Source organism: Suricata suricatta, chromosome 12, assembly GCF_006229205.1.
Source record: "Suricata suricatta isolate VVHF042 chromosome 12, meerkat_22Aug2017_6uvM2_HiC, whole genome shotgun sequence".
In the NCBI taxonomy this organism is placed as follows: Eukaryota; Metazoa; Chordata; class Mammalia; order Carnivora; family Herpestidae; genus Suricata; species Suricata suricatta.
The window spans coordinates 95,007,962-95,026,581 of record NC_043711.1 but is presented as its reverse complement, the minus strand read 5'-3'; the positions used below and the strand labels follow the sequence as shown (position 1 = coordinate 95,026,581).

The 18,620-nt window shown below is 50.2% G+C and overlaps 1 protein-coding gene across 1 annotated transcript in view; it reads left to right on the top strand.

The window, feature by feature from the left end:
* B4GALT5 (beta-1,4-galactosyltransferase 5) overlaps positions 1 to 18,614 on the top strand; it is a 56,928-nt gene extending 38,314 nt beyond the window's left edge. Inside the window, exons 4-11 of the mRNA XM_029917964.1 lie at positions 907 to 1,041; positions 10,630 to 10,743; positions 12,465 to 12,589; positions 12,932 to 13,048; positions 13,881 to 14,068; positions 14,712 to 14,834; positions 17,142 to 17,243; positions 18,128 to 18,614. Of these exons, the coding sequence (XP_029773824.1) occupies positions 907 to 1,041; positions 10,630 to 10,743; positions 12,465 to 12,589; positions 12,932 to 13,048; positions 13,881 to 14,068; positions 14,712 to 14,834; positions 17,142 to 17,243; positions 18,128 to 18,275 (1,052 nt within the window). The 3' untranslated portion in view covers positions 18,276 to 18,614. The remainder of the gene's footprint in view (positions 1 to 906; positions 1,042 to 10,629; positions 10,744 to 12,464; positions 12,590 to 12,931; positions 13,049 to 13,880; positions 14,069 to 14,711; positions 14,835 to 17,141; positions 17,244 to 18,127) is intronic.
* Positions 18,615 to 18,620: the final 6 nt, after the last annotated feature.

Below are 18,620 nucleotides of genomic sequence, written 5' to 3'. Positions count from 1 at the left end.
GGGCTGCTGAAGAGGGCGTGCCTGGAAAAGGGATGGCCCGGCCGCCGAGACTGCAGGGACCGTGCTTGCGCGTCATCGTGACTTTCCCAGCTCAGAGACTCCAGAAAACGCAAGCGGAGCTCATTCCGCAGAGATGACGATGGTTGGACGGTCCATCCGCGTTACCGTTAGTCACAAATAGGTTTTCTGGTTCGGCTGTTGAGGGCCGGTCGACATGTTTGTCCCAGGTGTGCCGCACAGTAGTTCATGACTCGTGTACTGTATGAAGGCTTAAGGTTTCAGTTTTCACATTGGACACGTGGCCCAAGCACCTGCTCTTTGCCCGTCCGCTTTGGGCTTCAGGGCTGAGGGGGGCAGGTCATCAGATGGCCAAGAGTCTTTCACTATCTTCTTCTCTCCAAATCCCCCCAAAGAAAAGTAGCTGGAGCCTTAGTCCACCACTGGAGAAGGTTGCCAAGACCAGGTCTGGACCTAAGCTTCCAGTAGGCAGCGGTCAGTGGCTTCCTTTCATAGCCAGTGAGCGTTGAGAAGGTGCACTTAAAGCAAGATGAGATCTTCTTTAAGTGTTTTAATCCGTCCATGAAGGTTTTGTGGTCATCATCATGCCAGAATGCTTATTGGCGGTTTGAAGATCTGGTGGAATATAATTTTTTTAATCTGTGTGTTTGTTTTTTCCTCGAGCTGCTGGATATTGACAGAAATAGCCCCTTAGTCCTGCCAGGCTCCCCCAGGAATGTGGGGGTCCTAGAAACACAGCCCAGGATGAAAAATAGTCAAAGCACTTGGGGTTTTAGGGCTGAAAAAAGTTTTTCAAGCAAGCAAGCCGAAGTATGCGTGTTTATTTTGTTTTGTTTTCATGATTGCTTCTGAACTCACCTCTTTCTCCTTCTCTTCTGTTTCCTGCAGTGAACACCTACCTCTTCATGATGCAGGCTCAAGGCATTCTGATCCGGGACAACATGAGAACCATCGGGGCTCAGGTCTACGAGCAGGTGGTCCGGAGCGCGTATGCCAAGAGGAACAGCAGCGTGAATGACTCAGGTATATTTTTAGTAAAGAGATGGTCTGAGTAGAATGTCTCCTCCCCAGAGAGGTAACTTTGGTTCAAATAATTATTTTTGATGGGGAAAAAGCGCCTTGTAAAAGAGAGAAGGTTTGGCTGGGTCTTCCCTTCTTCCTCAAACAGAGATTCCTGCAAAACGAATCCTTGTTTCTTTTGCCAACAGTATAATCAAGGGGACGGGAGGACTCCGCTTCCGCTCCTGTTACTTTCCAGGGCTGGGGAGGTAAAGAATCTCTCTTAAGACCTCCCCCTTTTCCAGCCTCTGCCAGGGGATTAAAATTACGCATATGTATAGCAGACCAGCAAAACAGGAGCCCCCGAAGCTGCTTCTGGAAATAATTTGATTTCACAAAACCTCGCATACAGCCAAGGAGGCGGAACAGAACTTGGTTGGACTTCCGTACCCTCGCGTGTTTTATGGCTCAGCGTTGTGGGGTTGGCTGGTTGGTTTTGTTGGTGGCCCACAGTATTTCCAAAGTAAATCTGGCCCTGGCGGCCGCGCAGGGAGAGTGGCCGCGACTCTGTTCTTCCTGTTGGACTGTACTTGAGTTTGGTCAGCCACGTAGGACTCACTTACCTCGTTCGGGGGTGCTTTAGTTGGGACTTAAATTTCCATGGCGTAATCACGTAATCCAGGACAGCCTCCGCAAACTAAAACAGCCACTTCCGGAAGAAACGATGGGTAGTTCACCTAGTTACCTTCCCTAGGCAGGGGTGGTTTTCATCCTGTGGCTTAATTCCAGCTCCACGGCTGAGTTGGGCGGTCAGAATCATTCAGCTTTGCGGAAAGCTTTTCTTCAGCTAAAGAGAGCAAGAACGGGCGGAAGAGTGAACACTTCTTCCTTCTCGGTCTTTTGGAACTTTTACCTGTGGCTTTTATTATCTTACAGCACTAATTATATAAAGAGGAAAAAAGAACACAGAGGTTAAATGGCTTGCCTGACAGCATGTTAAAAGAGCTTGTTCCTGAATCATTGTTTTGACTATTTTTATAAAGGCTATCCATGGCAAGTTCTTCACCTTTGAAAGCTGTCTTTTTTGTCTCTTTTTAACTCCTCCAAAAATTGAACAGAAAGTATTCCCAGATGGTTAAATGGGACGGTCGTGAGGCGTCTCTTGTCTGGCCAGGGATGGTTTTTATTTAAAAAAAAATAGACACCCCAAGATTTTATTTCGCTAAGCATTTATGATTAGCCTTTGTATTTCTTTAACTGAGAGCAAATGTGCTTTCCTGTGGCTTTCTTACTGATTCCACCCAAGCCTAGCTCAGTATCGTACAATGAGTTTAGTTGAAGAAATATTCTTACCTCCAAATCAGCCCTCTCGTCCTTGGTGTGAAGGTTGACCAGAGCTCCCTGTATGTAGAATGGGAAATTGCGTTGCAAACACTGCAACTGAAAATTCTGTGTTGGCTCGGGAATCTCAGGTGGAAGCCTTGCCTCTCAAAGGGAAGTGAAATCCTTAAAAGAACTGACCACTTCCTTGTTTATCATCAGTCTGGCCTGCTGGCCGACTTAGCAACAAAGGGCTATGTTAGCAAACTGAAGCTTTAATACTTCCTTTCTTCTTTGTTTGTAAAGGGCAAGTGATTGGCTTTTCAAAGCTTTTCGGCCACATTGTGGGGTCACAGAACAATTGCTCTGATCCAGATCTGGAAGAGGGATCTGTGCAGTTTCTAATGGCGCGAGAGAAGGCTGAGCACACTTTCGTTTCCTAATTCACCGGGGATGGCTTTAGGTTTTGCAAATAATCTCACACACCATCACCCTTGCCCGAAGCATGGTCCTTTCAGGTAGGCAGGATCTTAGGTTACTTCCATTTGCACGTGCCTACAAGGGATCTCGGAGGTGGGGGAGTGACTTGGTCAGGTGACTTTGCCTGAACCCTGCCCCAGATCTGCTTTTCGTTGTGTGATGAAACTAGGGAGTCCGTTGACTACTGGTCCAGAGCTTTCCCCCGATGAATCAGGAAAAAAAGGAACATTTGCGCGGTCCTGACATTTATCCGGTCCACGTGTCCGTGCGTCTCAAGGTGAGATGGTGCTAGGACTTCCATCTGGGCATTTGGCGAGTTCGTCTGTTCTCTCTCAGAAGGTAGAGGGGCACAGGCAGGCTCCCGCCCCCACGCAGGCGCAGCATCTCACTAGCCGCCCGGGGATGATTGTCCTTGAAAACCAGGTTGTGCCCTCGGACGGCGTCTCCAGGGACCCGTTGTTTTTTTGACTTTGCATGTGTTTATTTTCAAATTGTCATAGACCAGAATAATTCTTCCCATCAGCCCCCTGGCTGGAGTAACCATCCATTTGGTGTTCGGGGTGTCTGTCTCCCTCACACCCTGGAGGTCGTCTGCTGTCGGGCCGTGTTACCGCGTGCTCGACGCGGCGCTTGCGCGGCCTCGCGGGGTCATCCTAGCAACTCAGCAAGGCGACTGCTATGTTCCCACGTTGGGGGCCAGAGGGTGACCCCCCCAAGACACCGGCAGCACCTTCACAGCGTGGCCCCAGCACCTTGCTCACTGCCGACCACACAGAAGGCCCTCCGGAAGTGGTTGTTGAGTGTGTGAGTGAATAGGCTTAACAAGAAAACATTTTCAGTGTTGTAACCTAATTCCGAGATTACCATCTTAATTGGCTTCTGTGTCACTGGCACATCCTTGGGGAGGGAGTATTAAAGAGGAAACATCGTTTCGTTGGCGGGTTTGCACTGGATACCCTTCCATTTTTATTCATTTCAAAGCAGTGCCCGCCTGGCACAAGGCAGAGGGGGCACTCCCGACCTGATGCTGCGGAGATAGCCCGTCCTCTGTGGTCCGACCACTCCCGCCAGGGGCACCGTGGGCTCCACTGTCCCACCCTGGACACAGCGCTGGGGCCACGCCCACCTTCAGAGCTGTCATGAGGCCAAGTGTAGCTGAAACCTTAGTGTGGCGTTTCATAGTGCTGGCTTGCTTTATCCTTGAAGGCGGAGGTGGTGATTGTCTGGTAAGAATGCACTTGTCAGGATCAGGACAGTGAGCCAGGAGGTGGTAACAATCTGAAATAATAATAACCTGGAGAAGAGGCTTCTCGATGTCACCGAAAGCCGTGTGTGTGTGTGTGTGTGTGTGTGTGTGTGTGTGTGTACACGTACGTACACTCAGGACTCCTGCAGAATTTACTGTGAGCAGTAGGGGAGAAGCTCAAAAGGATATTGGCATCAGAAGAAAATTCTCTGGCTTCATCTTATCTAGCCACTTAGGTTTTATTTTTTAAGTTCATTTTTTTAATAATCCGTATATCCAACGTGGGGGCTTAAACCCATGACTCGGAGATTAAGAGTCTCACTCTCCTCTGACCGAGCTGGCCAGGGCGTCCCCACTCACTTAGTTTTAGAAATGAGGCGAGTGGTTGGGCGGCCTGGCCTTTCTCCTCCTTAAGTATGAGTTTTCAGGTGCCATTCTGTCTAGGAACTTTTACCCAGAGGGAGATTTCTTGCCCGTGGCACACATGTGTCCGCACGTGCACACAAATCTTCCCACACGCACAGCCCCGACCCCTTTAGAGTCACGTGCTCAGAAGAATGTTCTCTAGTCCACATCCTTGCAAACAGGTCTGTTGCCATAGGCGAATAAAACGAATAAAGTCATTGCCAGGGCCTTTTGTAATGTATTCAGTGAGCTAGATATTCTTAACCTCTTTGTCTCTAGTGGTTGTTTTTATTTATTTTTTATGAAAAAAAATTTGTTTTATTTATTTTGAGAGAGAGAGAGAGAGAGAGGGAGGGAGAGCGCACGTGTGAGCAGGGAAAGGGCAGAGAGAGAACCCCAAGCAGGCTCCACACTGTCAGCACGGAGCCCGGTGCGGAGTTCGAACTCATGAACCGCGGGATCATGACCTGAGCTGAACTCAAGAGTCAGATGCTTAACCGCCTAAGCCATCCAAGCGCCCCTCTTTCTGTCTGGTGTTTGGATGCTCAGTCCGTGGTCTTCTTAAGTCTACTCACCCAGCAGGTGCAAGGTCACCCTTAGGCCTGTTAACTCATGAAAAATGCTAATTCTTTATATTTTACAAATCTTTGTTCTGATGACATCTTTCTAGGATATATAAATTTCCACATTTTTTTCAAGCAGAGAGGCAAGTGTTTGGTTTTTCCTCAAACGGAAGGGGAAAGTGGTGATTCTTCCTGGAATCTGTTGGTCAGCATTTCCCAGTCCCCGCTCAGCTGGATTTGGCAAGATGAGGGAGAAGGCAGATTTTTGCCACTCAGCACGGGGGCAGCCATGCCAACCTGCGAGCACATTGGAAACTCGCGGGGTGGGGGCTTTAAAACATACCAGTGCCTGTACCCCACCGCCAGAGGCTCTTACTTCATTAGTCTGGGAAACAGCCTGCGCGTCATTAGGACTTTTACAGGCTCCGTAGATGATTCTGATGTGCAGGCGTGGCTACGAAACCTCTGGTGGAAAGCGAAGTTGAGTCATCAGGCCATCTGCATTTGTAGGTGGGGAGGGTAGCTGTTCCTTTTCCCTTTTACTAATGGAAAAGCAAGACCTTCTCTGCCCTCCTATCTCCTTTGCTGGAAGAACACGTCCTGGTTTAAAATGGATTAGACGTAAATTAAAACACAGAGCTGTGGCCGTAGAAGTCCAGCAGGCTTGTTTCTCCTCCCAGCTGCTCCCTCATCCAGCAGGAAGAGGAAGGGGCGCCTGGCTGGCTTAGTCAGCACCAGGCGCCTCTTCATCTCGGGGTTGTGAGTTCCAGCCCCACGTTGGGTGTAGAGGTCACTTAAAAATAAAATCTTAAAAAAGAGAGAGAGGAAGAAGAAGAAGCCGTTGTTTGGAAGTGCCCATTTCTGGGCAGCTGGAGAGAAGTGGGCACCCCACAAATAGCCAGGCAGTTTTAGCCGGTCACGGGCAGTTGATTTCCTCCGCCTCTTCCACTTTGAAAGGTTTCTACTGGCGAGAAAGCAAATTTTACTTAAATGTTTATGTAAAGAATTTAAAATTAGAAAAGAGGAGGTTTTTGTGGGTGTTTTTCCTCCTCAAGGTGTAGGGCAAGGTTAGTTCTACTTAGGAGTTGTTTTTTGTGGGTTTAAAAAAAATTAGTTTATTAATTTGGTAACCAGAAGAAAAGAAGTGAGAGGCGTTGATTTGGTCTTGTTTGTTTCATGCCGGCTGCTACGGGGCTTATGCGTGTTTGAAGAGGGTTGAGGGGGCTTTATCTGGGTCTTCAAGCCCACCCCCAAAAAGTAGGATCATAAGGTTTAGAAAGTGTCTTGGCTCTTCTCCTACACGTTAAGTTTTATTTCTTTTCTTCTTATTTCTTGTGTAGGCTGTAGTTCTAAGGCTTGGTTCTATCATCGCCCAGAATTATTATTCTCTTCTGTGTGTTTTTAAAAATTATTATTATTTGCTTATGAAAGTGCTATTATATCGCCCCTGGGAATTCATTCTCCTTCAGAGACGCAAATGTAATTACCGTGGTGCTGTTCCGAAGCCGCCTCTGCCTCTGCACATGGAATATCACAAAATACACATTTTCTAGGACACATGAAAACTTTTCTTAAAGAGAATCGTTTATAGATTTACACACACACACACACACACACACACACACATATACATACATATGTATGATCAAGAAGTAAAATCAGAATTATCCAGAGTAATGATTAGTATCAGAGGTTCTTGACAAAGCTTTTTGAAATGTTAATACTTACAAAAAGGGTCCATTTAGGACAGGTGTACATGTATGAGCCGAGGACTTTTGAACACATTTCTGTTGTAAATGTAATTTCGCCTTTAGGGTTTGTGCTGGCTTTGTTTACGGCTACGTAATGCAGGCTTGGTGGTTTTTCAGGAGAGTTACTAGTGAAAAGGACAGAAAGCGTTTTGTTCCTTTGCTCCCTACTAGAGACTTCCTTCTCCTCAAGTCCGCTCTCAGCGAGTTGCATCCAGTGAGCGCTTAGGGAGCGCATAGCCATGTGCCTGCACAGAAGGGTTCATTGTACTTCCCAGCCTCTTTTGGTTCTTGGAAACCCGCTCACAATGTTTTTTAAAAAAATATGTAGACTTCTCGGATGCAGAAGTGAGTTTGGATAGAAAGTTTTCATAGGATCTGCTTGAATCCCCAAGGATCAGTAAGAGAGATTTAATAAATACTGTGAAAAAATAGTGCAGTGTAATGGAAAGATCACTCACCCGGAGTTTACTTGGGTCTCTGTCCTGCACTGGCCGCGTCTCCTTGCCCCAGCTGTAGAGACGCTGTCTTGGTGTCTTGGTGTTTAAAAAAAAAAAAAAAAAAAAAAGTTGGAGGGCCCCCTGCATATAGATCCCAAAGAAAGAGGCATAAAACCTCACTAAAATGTAAAGAGAGAGAGAGAGAGAGAGAGAGAGAGAGAGAGTGTGTGTGTGTGTGTGTGTGTGTGTGTGTGTGTGTGTGTGTGTGTTGAATGGTGTAAACCCTTAAGAATGAGGAGAACAAGAAGGGAGACCACAGCAAAAAATTTTGGAAGTTGTAAAGCAGACCGACCAATGATAAAAAGGCTCAACAGACCCAAGGAAACTGATGATAATGTGGCTGCAGGGAAAGCCGATAACCACCCCGGAATCCCCCAGAAGCTCAGGCATTAGCAGTACCAAGTACTTTTGCAGATAAGAATAAACGTGTCAGCTAAGATAAAGATAGGTTGAAAGCTATTTAAAAAGCCGTCAAGGACGCGTGGGTGGCTCAGTCGGTTAAGCATCCGACTCCGGCTTCGGCTCGGGTCATATCTCACAGCTTGTGAGTTCGAGCCCCCACATCGGGCTCTGTGCTGACAGCTCAGATCCTGGAACCTGCTTCAGATTCTGCGTCGCCCTCTCTCTGCGCCCCTCCCCTACTTATACTCTATCTCTGTCTCAAAAATAAACATTAAAAAAATTTTTTTTTAATAAATAAAAAGCAGATACCTAGATCCTTTCCTATCTTGGCAAAGAACTAAAGACTTGATAACCCTCAGAGTTAAAACAGGCCCCTCAATCTCCGGGCACCTGCTTGGCTTAGGTGCCCTGTTCTCAGCCCCAGCGTGCCTGGAGCAAGGAGATTAGCAGAGTTCTCTAGGGGCACCTGGCTGATGCAATCGGTAAGTGCGTGCAACTCTCCATGTCAGGGTTGTGAGTTCAAGCCCCATGTTGGATATAGAGATTACCTTCAAGAAAAGTCTTTATAAAAGAATAGATTTCTCTGGGGAGTCTGATTAGACCAAGAAGAAAGACCCTAAGATGTTGACATCAGAGACTTCCAAAGCAGACTTCTTACCAGAACACTCTGCAGTGAAGAACCTCAGGCCAAGCCCTTCCGGCTAACTGGCTAGTGCCCCGCTCTGAAGGATTCGCAGATGACCAAGGAGCACTGCGCTAGGATCAAAACAGACAGGCAGCAGCAAAGCAGGAGGAATCAGGCCATGCTGGGAGAAGAAAACTCAGAACAGTGCTATTACCTATGTTCTCAGAGGTGCAGGGAAAGGGATGGCAAACATGAAAGAAACTATTTTAAGAAATGGACATTCAGAAGTAAAACAGACCTTTTAAAATAAAAGCAGAAATGATCATTAAAAAGAAGGTCTCTTCACTGTCAGCGTTTTTGGGACTCTCTCTCTCTCCCTCTCTTTGCCCCTTCCCCACTCACACGTGCTCTCTAAGTAAATAAATAAACATTTAAAAGGAGGGGGTTGCCTGGGTGGCTCAGTCAGTCAAGCGGCCGACTTTAGCTCAGGTCATGATCTCACGGCGTGAGTTCGAGCCCTGCGTCAGGCTCTGTGCTGTCAACGCAGAGCCTGGAACCTGCTTCAGATTCTGGGTCTCCCTCTCTTTCTGCTCTTCCTCTGCTCATGCACGCTCTGTCTCTCGCTCTCAAAAATAAATATTAAAAAAAAAAACTAAAGAAAAGATGAGAAAGTAGAGGACCAGGAGGTTCAACATTTCCTCCTGTTTTCTGTTCTCCAGAAAGAGGGCAGAGTACAGAAGGGAGAGGACCGGCACCACGGCACTACCTTGCCCTACCCCCGCCTTCTGGAACAGGAAGACGTGGATTTCTACCCTGTAAAAGTCCATCAAACGGTCAACACAGTGGGCGAGACAGACCCCAAAGTAGAAATGTAAAATTTCCTGACTTCCAGAGGAAGTTCACCACACTCTGGGAAAGATTCCCGGTCACCTTTACAGGGACCAGGATTGGAACGGCTCCAGAGTCAGCAGGCGGGGTGGAGCCGAGCAGGCAGTGGGTTAGGGTTAGGGCCCACTGTTCTCTAGGAGGGTTGTTTCCAGCCCGGAAATCCGTAAGCCTGGCCCGCCTGTGAGTCAAGGCAGGGAGAATGAAAACAGAAGCACAAGGCTTGAGATCGCTGCATCCCCCTGCTCAGGAAGCCACAGGAAGATGTGTTCTGGCGAGCAAGAGTGAGAAAGTGAGTGGAGGAACAGTGAGGCTTCCCACCTGATGAGAGGGGAAGGGGGACCCCAGGACCCCCATCTGCACGGCGAGGAGTCAGCCCAGACCTGAGTGGGCCAGAAGGTGCAGGTGCAGGGCCTTTTTTGGGAAGACAGAGTTGAGGGAAGACCTGATGCTTCCAATGTCTTAGGAGGGAAAGTGGTGGCAAAGGGCATGGTGTCGGGTTAGTGGTGATGCCACATGAAACTAAGCCAACGGGGGCACCTGGCGGCTGAGTCGGTTAAACCTCCAACTTTGGCTCAGGTCATGACCTCATGGTTCGTGAGTTCCAGCCCTGCACTGGGCTCTGTGCTGACAGTGCATTTGTGAGTTCAAGCCCTGAGTCCAGCTCTGAGCTGATAGCGCAGAGCCTGCTTGGGATCGTCTCTCTTGCCCTCTCTTTCTGTCCCTCCCCCACTCACTCGAGCTGTCTTTCCCTCTCTGAAAATAAATGAGCGTAACTGTGCCTCTCTCAAAATAAATAAACTTAAAAAAACACACACACACACAACTAAGCAAACAGAGAAATAGTCACTCCAGGAAAAAAAAAATTATGCAGGAAAAGAAAAGTCTGACCTTCCCCATTTCTCATCTACAAGTAGTATCTGAGGAATAAACACTTTGGTGTAAATACTAAGGATCGTGTGATCATATATGTTCGGGGAACAGAGGGCGAAAGAGTGGTGGGGGCAGGGAGAGAAGAGAGCCAAACCCCCAGACCTGAAACAGAAGCTTCTGGAACAGCCGTCAGTGGAAGTGAACACCACAGTGGTTGTCTGAAAGAAGTGAAAAAATAGTTCCTGTAGAGAATAAGACTTGGGGGGGGGGGAAGGGCACTGTTTCATTTATTTATTTTTTTTTTATTACGTTATAGAATTCTTTGGACACTGAGGTGCATATAAAACTGTAGGAACAGTAAGAATAGAAACACCAGTTAAAATAGCATCGTCTGGTTGACCTGTTTATCGACGTGTTCACATTGTTAGCTGTGGTAAAGACCGAGCCCAGCGTCCCAGTTCGGGGGGAGCGGGGGGGATGCTATCTAAGAAAAAATACTTCTTCGGTAGGCTTCTGAGAATCGCAGAATTGAGGACATGTGCCTTTTTTTTTATAACCTCTCTAGATTATCCTCTTGACTTGAACCACAGCGAAACCTTCCTACAGACCACAACGTTTCTTCCTGAAGACTTCACCTACTTTGCAAACCATACCTGCCCCGAGAGGCTCCCTTCCATGAGTGAGTAGAGCTGCCCCGGCTTTGCAGACTGCCGGGTCTTTTTATCCGATTAAAAGTGAGAATATTCTGTTTTTTTAAATGGTTTATTTTTGAGAGAGTGCCCGTGGGGGAGGGGCGGGGGGATGTACAGAGGATGGGACGTGGGCTCTGTGCTGACAGCGGCGAGCCCGACGTGGGGCTTGAGCTCACGAACCGAGAGGTCATGCCCTGAGCCGCCCAGGCGCCCCACAGTGACAGGATCGGTGGTCTCTCAGTGTGGCTGCCCCGTGCAGAGAAGCACCTCCCTGCCCTTGGGCACTGGGGTCTAGGAAAGTTCTGGGTCCTGACTCGTCGTCAGCACTTCTGCAAGGTTGCCTGTGTTCTTGGTACCGTTTTCTCCCAAGTTTTTCACTTTCCTTTGCACCTACCCCCTCCTTTGTGACTCGGGGTCTGTCAGGATGTCCTAGAGAGGGGTGCCCAGGTGGTTCAGTTAAGCGTCCGGCTTCTGCTCAGGTCTTGATCTCACGGTTCATGTGTTTGAGCCCCGCATTGGGTTCTGTGCTGACAGCTCAGAGCCTGGAGCCTGTCTTCGGATTCTGTATCTCCCTCTCTCTCTGACCGTCCCCTGCTTGCGTTGTTTCTCTGTCTCTCAAAAATTAATTTAAAAAACATTAAAAAAAATTTTTTTTAAAGAAAGTACAGCCGCCAGCTTTATCTTTTAGTATAAATCCCACGCTGATCATAACTAGTTTGATAGACAAAAGTTAGCTTTCTTAAAGTGCCGGTTCAGAAGAATTCAGGATTTTTCCTTTCTCTCTTTATAAAAAAAATATTTTTAATGTTTGTTTATTTTTTGAGAGAGAGAAACAGAGTGAGAGCAGGGGAGGAGCAGCGTGAGAGGGAGACACAGAATCCGAAGCAGGCTCCAGGCTCTGAGCTGTCAGCACAGAGCCTGACTCGGGGCTCAAACCCACGAACCATGAGATCATGACCTGAGCTAAAGCCGGACACTTAACCAACGGAGCCACCAGGCGCCCCTCTTTTCTCTTTTTCATTCTTAGAATCTCACGTGTAAGCTAAGCAATGGCACTGAGCCCTTGTGCCTTTTCCATCCTGTGGGCATCTCATAAAGTTCCACATCTTCACTTAAGTCAGTGGAGATGAGTGTTGTTTTTTTGTTGTTTAGTGTTTGTTTCTTTTTGAGAGAGAGAGTGGGGAAGGAGCAGAGAGAGACAGGGAAAGAGGATCCAAAGCAGGCTCTGCGCAGACAGCAGCCAGCCTGATGTGGGGCTCACGCTCAGGAACTGTGAGAGCGTGACCTGAGCGGAAGATGCTGATTTTGGGCGTGATCACTCGGGACCATGGGTCACCGATGGGACCGTGCCTGGGTGCCCGCCTTGAAGCACGGGTGCCTGAGGCTCAGCCACGTTCCTCCTTCCTGTTTGAGACGCTCCGCTGCCATTCTACTCAGTCCTGATTTCTTTCCACTCCCTTGGCACAGCCAAAGCTCTAATGTCTTAACTCCTTGACTTCCTGCTTTGCCCGGTAGTAGTGCTGAAGTGAGATACAGGGGGCTGCAAAGCAGAGGAAGGGCCTCCCAGCACTGTGAAGAATGCAGGCAGCTGGAAAAGCATCGAACCTCCCCAGAGAGTGAAACCATGGACATAGTGGGGGACACTTCCGTCACGTTCTGGCTCTTAATTCTCTTTCTCCCCCCCACCCCCACCCCTTTCTCTGTTCAGAGGGCCCAATAGACATAAACATGAGTGAGATCGCAATGGACGACATCCATGAAATCTTCTCCAAAGACCCAGCCATCAAGCTCGGAGGTCACTGGAAGCCTTCGGATTGCATGGCTCGATGGAAGGTAGGCCACGAGGTCGGAAAAGTGCTGTGTGGTGGAGTGGATTCAGCAGACGCCTCTGTCTCGGGGACGTGTTTGTGTGACGGGTCTTCCTCTGGGCTGTGGCCTAGAACGAACTCCTTCAGCAGGTGCGCTGCGTACCCGGCGTGGTGCGTTTCAGGCCAAAGCCCACTGACTTCCGGGGACCCCTGCCAGCATAGCCCTCCGTTTAGCGGAGGCTGCGGGCAAGGCAGCCTCGCAGAAGGGCCCCGGAGCTGGTCACCGGCTCTGCAGCAGTCGGGGTCCTGCTGCAGAGCAGGCGTGGAGGGGACTCACGGCGGCTTCTCTCGCTGTGACCCTCTCCAGGTGGCGATCCTCATCCCTTTCCGGAACCGCCACGAGCACCTCCCGGTCCTGCTCCGACACCTGATCCCCATGCTGCAACGGCAGCGCCTGCGGTTTGCGTTCTATGTGGTGGAGCAGGTGAGTGGCCAGCCTCTCCTTCGCTCCCTGCTCCGAGACCGTAGTTCGGAGTCCACCTCTGGGGTGCAGGGCCAGGGAAACAGCAGTCTTACAACTGAGCCACCCGGAGGTGGAAGGGAGAGCAGAGAGCAGTTCTGGTTCGAGACGTTACTCAGCACTGGCCGACGTGAGTCCCGGAGGGGACTTCGTTTGCCCTTCAGCAAAGGCCGCCTTTACAAGGATTCAGTCAGAGCCTCCTTGGGGGTGTCTTCAGTCTCCAGACCCAGGAAGTACCCCTTCAGATACGAAGCCGGGAGTGGAAATGGCCATATTGTTCTGCTTCCCTTTATGGGGCTTCCAAGTGCTGTTATGGGTCGAATGTGTGCCCTTATGACAGTCTTGGGAGAGAGTTATCACCCCTCTTCTTTCTAAGGAAATCGAGGCGAGAGGTCAAGTGGCTTGTGAGGCAGTGATGAGCGTGCTGGCCGAGGCCACCTCCGGCCCTGAGACCCCTCCCATGGGTTCAGTCCGTGCTCCTTCAGGCAGGGCGGGGACAGCCAAGGGTTTGCTCCATGAGTCCTTTTAAAAAGTAAGTTCTGGGGCACCTGCGGGGCTCAGTCGGTTGAGCATCTGACTGCGACTCAGGTCCTGACCTCACGGTTTGTGGGTTCGAGCCCCGCATTGGGCTCTGTGCTGACAGCTCAGAGCCTGGAGCTGCTTCCAATTCTGTGTCTCCCTCTCTCTCTCTGCCTCTCCTCCACTCGTGCTCTGTCTCTCTCTGTCTCCACAATAAATAAACATTAAAAAATAAATTAATAAAATAAAATAGAAATTAAAGTTCTGCGTCTTTTAGGTCGGCACCCAGCCTTTTAACCGAGCCATGCTGTTCAACGTCGGTTTTCAAGAAGCGATGAAGGACCTGGACTGGGACTGCCTTATCTTTCACGACGTGGATCACATCCCGGAGAGCGACCGGAACTACTACGGGTGCGGGCAGATGCCAAGGCACTTCGCCACCAAGTTGGACAAGTACATGTACCTGTGAGTATCGTGTCCCCTGGGAGGGGTCAAATCTAGCAGGATGCTGAGAGATGTAAGGATGAGTTAGCTCCACCCCGGCGGGCACCTGCTGGCCAAGGGATAAACGAAAGGGAGCGCGGCCACAGCGTGGAACACTGCTAGGCCGCTAAAAGGAACGGAGTCCTGGCCGGCGTGCCCAGGTGGATGAACCTCGAAAGCACTGCCGCGTGACCGAAGCTAGTTCCCAGAGGCCATGCGTTGGCCTGATTGTATTTCCATGACTTGCCCAGAATGAGGCAAATCCGCAGAGGCCGAAAGGACAGTGGTGGCGTCGGGTTGAGGGGGGAGGGGGAACAGAGAGTGGCCGCTGATGGGCACACGGCTTCTTTTTGGGGTGATGGAAGATGTCAGCACTGCTTGGGGTCACGGTTGCATGACTCCGTGACGATCCTGAAAAACAAAATCGCACACTTTAGATGGGTGGATTACATGGAACGTCAGTCATGTGTCAAGGTCATTACGGAAGAACCAATTAGAGAACGGTGCAGTTCGCCAGTGCGGGCGGCGGGCCTGGCACGAGCAGGCGGGGCAGCAGCGCAGCGCGCGCCGGGTCTCCGGCGAGGGGACGGTGCCCGGGTCACCGACACCGCACGTCTCCTTCCAGGCTTCCTTACACCGAGTTCTTTGGTGGAGTGAGCGGCTTAACAGTGGAGCAGTTCCGGAAGATCAATGGCTTCCCGAACGCTTTCTGGGGCTGGGGCGGCGAAGACGATGACTTGTGGAACAGGTACCCCCTTTTCCAGTTTCCGGCGCCTTCTAGAAACGCCGCTTCGGCTCCCCAGACCGGTGCCGTGCAGGAGGGCCCGGGTGCAAGCCACAGATGCCATGGGAAGGTTCTAGTGGCCACGTTTAAACAGGTTAAAAAAGAAAGAGAGGTGAAGTTAATTTTAATGTATCATATTGATAAAGCGTGTTAACAGTGCATCAAAATACCAAAACTAATATCCTTCCAACATATAATCAACATAAAATATTAACGAGATACTTCACATTCATTTTTTTCCTCTTCTTTCTTTGAAATCTGGTATATATTTTACACTCACATTTCTCCACACCATCAGATAAAGCTTGTATTCTACAGTTTGGGTGAACAATGCTATATTTGAGTAGTGTAAACTCATCTTTTTACAGAGTAAGTAAGTAGTAACCTAGTAAGGAAAAAATAAAAGAATTTCTACCTTATATCTGTTTACTTTCCAGATTGGCTTTAAAAAAGAACGCTGTGTGTTGCCTTTTAGTTACAACGTAATGCTTGCCAGTAAAAATTCAGATACTACAAAGGTGCATAAACCAAGGAGTAACTCTCAGTCCCCACTGCTGTCCTGTTTCATTCCCAGGAAGTAGCCGTTTTAACAGGCTGTTTCTTTCTTTACTTCTATTGCTACATAAGTATCCCAGACCCAGCCCTTCTCCCGTTAATCCAGAGAGAGCCACTTCGCTGTTTTCAGCGGTGGCATGATACTCCTTTGTGTCGATACACAAGAGTTTGTTTTAATCTTCTCCTATCGATGAACATTGTCGTGCGCTGTTTTGAATCTCCTTGTTCATGCATGCAGACATTTCTTTAGATTAAATTCTTACTTGTGGAACTGCGGAGTCCAGTAAATTGCTCTTTTGAATTTGGATAGTTACCGCCAGGTCCAGAAGAGAGTGCAGAAAGATCCCAAGCAGTGGTGCATGAACATGCCCGTTTTCTTCCGTCGTGGCCACCACTGGTTACCAACAACCTTTTACGTTTTGCCACATTCAACCCTGCAGCAGCCACATGCGGCTCAGGGCCGCGGTACTGGACAGAGGAGCTCCAGACAGTTCTTTCTCGGGGATAGCTCTCAAGCGAGAGATACAAATGGCATCTCATCCTTTCAGTTAATTTGGGTTCCTTAGGAACCTAGTGAGGACGACTGCTGTGCCACAAACCTCCTGGTGGGACTGGTCCTTGAATCCAATTGAGCTTTTCCAGGACATGTGTCAGAATTCCCCGCTGGCACTGGGACAGGTTCCCCTTGGGGCCCCGCACAGTCCCGAGCACACAGTAGGCATTCTATGTGTATTTGTCAAATCAGAGTAAGAACACACTTTGCTGTATCCCAAGGAACGTGTAATGTGGAGTTAGGAGGGGGTGTTGAAGTAATGTTCTCCCACAGTTCTAATATATGGGGACGACCAAGCATTTCACGTAGGTCTCCAAAGTCTGTCCCCATGTCTTCATCGTTTCTTACAGTCCTTGTCAAGTTTCCAGTAAACCCCGCTTGCGAAATCCTATCTTTACCATATTAAGGATAAATGACCAAATATCTCCTTAAATTCCGCTTTCCCCTTAGTGTTGTGACATTTTATGACTAGATCAGATGTCCCACAAATGAGCTCACCTCCGTGGCAATGGGGGAGGTGGGCAGAGTGATGAAGGTCACAGCCGGGACAGCCCAGGGCAGCTTGGACTGGCCTGATGTGTGTCCCCGCAGGTCGTGGGAAGGAAGGCAGGCTGTGCTGTCCACCAGTGAGAAAAATAGTTCCGGTAGGACCCGAACTAGCCAGCCGAGAGGGGACACGCCCTGTTCACCCGTCCCCAAGAGCCTAGCAGCACGCCTCGCTCTCAAGAATTTAAAATTTCCTTTCTTTTTCAAAACTTGTTTTGTATTGTAGACCTCTTTTTCTTTTTAATTTTTTTTAACGTTTTATTTATTTTTGATAGACAGAGCATGAGAGTGGGAGGGGCAGAGAGAGAGAAGGAGACACAGAACCAGAAGCAGGCTCCAGACTCTGAGCTAGCTGTCAGCACAGAGCCTGACACGGGGCTCGAACCCACGAACGTGAGATCTGACCTGAGCCGAAGTCGGAGGCTTAACCGACTGAGCCACCCAGGCGCCCCTGTAGACCTCTTGTCCACAGCCATGCACTTATCCAGAGGGGAGGCAATCGAATATTTAGATGCAGAAGTGTTGTTCACTGTGGGGTTTCTCCCCCTCGGCATAGATGTGGACACCTGCGGTCCTGGCCCATTTGCTCTACAGCCCGTTCTCTTTGTCTTGGACAGAGTCCAGAACGCAGGCTACTCTGTGAGCCGGCCGGAAGGCGACACCGGGAAGTACAAGTCGATTCCTCATCACCACCGAGGAGAGGTCCAGTTTCTTGGCAGGTTGGTACAGTTTATTCATCCTCTGTACTTTGCATTTCCAGGCGTCCCAGAGCACCTTGTCCCCTCCCCACCTCCCCTCCGAGGTCCGGTTCTGAGAGCTGTTGAATAGTCCCGGATAGATGTTCACCTACCCGTGGGGCAGGCGCTTGTGTGAAAGCAGAGTATCCGTGAGAAAACTTGATGGTACATCTTTCAAGGAAATCCCTCACTTGGCATCTTAAGCTTCACGGTCTCTGTAGTCTTGGGGGTGGTGGGGGGGGTTGGAGAAAAATCCACTCCCGTGAAAGGTCTCTGCGTGACTTACCCCCTCACGACAGAGCAGACTTGGCACCTTCCTGCGAGCTCCGGTTCCGGGGGGGTGGCCCCTGAGCTCCCGCTCTGACCACCTGACCTCCGGCAAGGAGGTTCGTGCTGCTCTGATCCGGGCACGTAGATGGAGGGACTGCTCTGCCTTTTCCGAGAGTGGCTTTTTGTCCCGTTAACTGGGAGGAGGCCTGTTCTCCAGACCATCAGTTCCAGCCCTGTGAAGTCTTGTTGTGGGCGTAGGAAGGGGCCGAATGCAGACCTCGACCTGTCTCAGCTGGTGGAGTTTCAGTCGCGTCCCTGCCCGTGACCGCACCTCCGGCAAGCCTGTGACACTGAGCCTTGGCTGCCCCCTCTGCTTGCAGGGCGAGCGCCTTACCTGGGATGAGGTCATAGGAGAGCACCTGGCATGGAGTAGGGGGTGTTTCCGAGGATAACTAGCGTGGAGCAGCCGCCGGGGGGACGGGGGACTTGCCGGTCACCCGCCCCGGGTCGCGTCCCCTCCCGTGGGCCCCCCTCCACCCTCCGCGGTGAGGCCGGCCCCTCACTCAGAGCCGCCCCTCCGCTCTCTGCTTCCGCAGGTACGCTCTGCTGAGGAAGTCCAAAGAACGGCAAGGGCTGGACGGCCTCAACAACTTGAACTACTTTGCAAACATCACATACGACGCCTTGTATAAAAACATTACCGTCAACCTAACGCCAGAGCTGGCCCAGGTGAGCGAGTACTGAGGGGGTGGCCGTGGCCGTGCCTCGCCCGCCGCCCGGAGAGCAGCCTGCCGTGACGTCGCGGGGCTCCGCGCGGGAGGAACAAATACGGTGTCTGATGAAGGCTCACAGGGTCCGAGGGGAAAACAAAAAATGTGAACAGTGTCCACGCACAAAACGCCTTCACTGTGGCTTGGGAACTGCCTTCGTGAGGACTGGCTTTCTGTTTTCACAAGACGGACGTCCGTCCTGCTGCTCTGCTCCCCCCAGCCTCCTGCCCCGGCGTCCCGCCCCAGCCAGGATCTCCGCGCCCGGACCTGCGGGCCGCCGGGGTCCCCGGCCTCCGGAGCTCGCCCCGCCGCGGTCCCC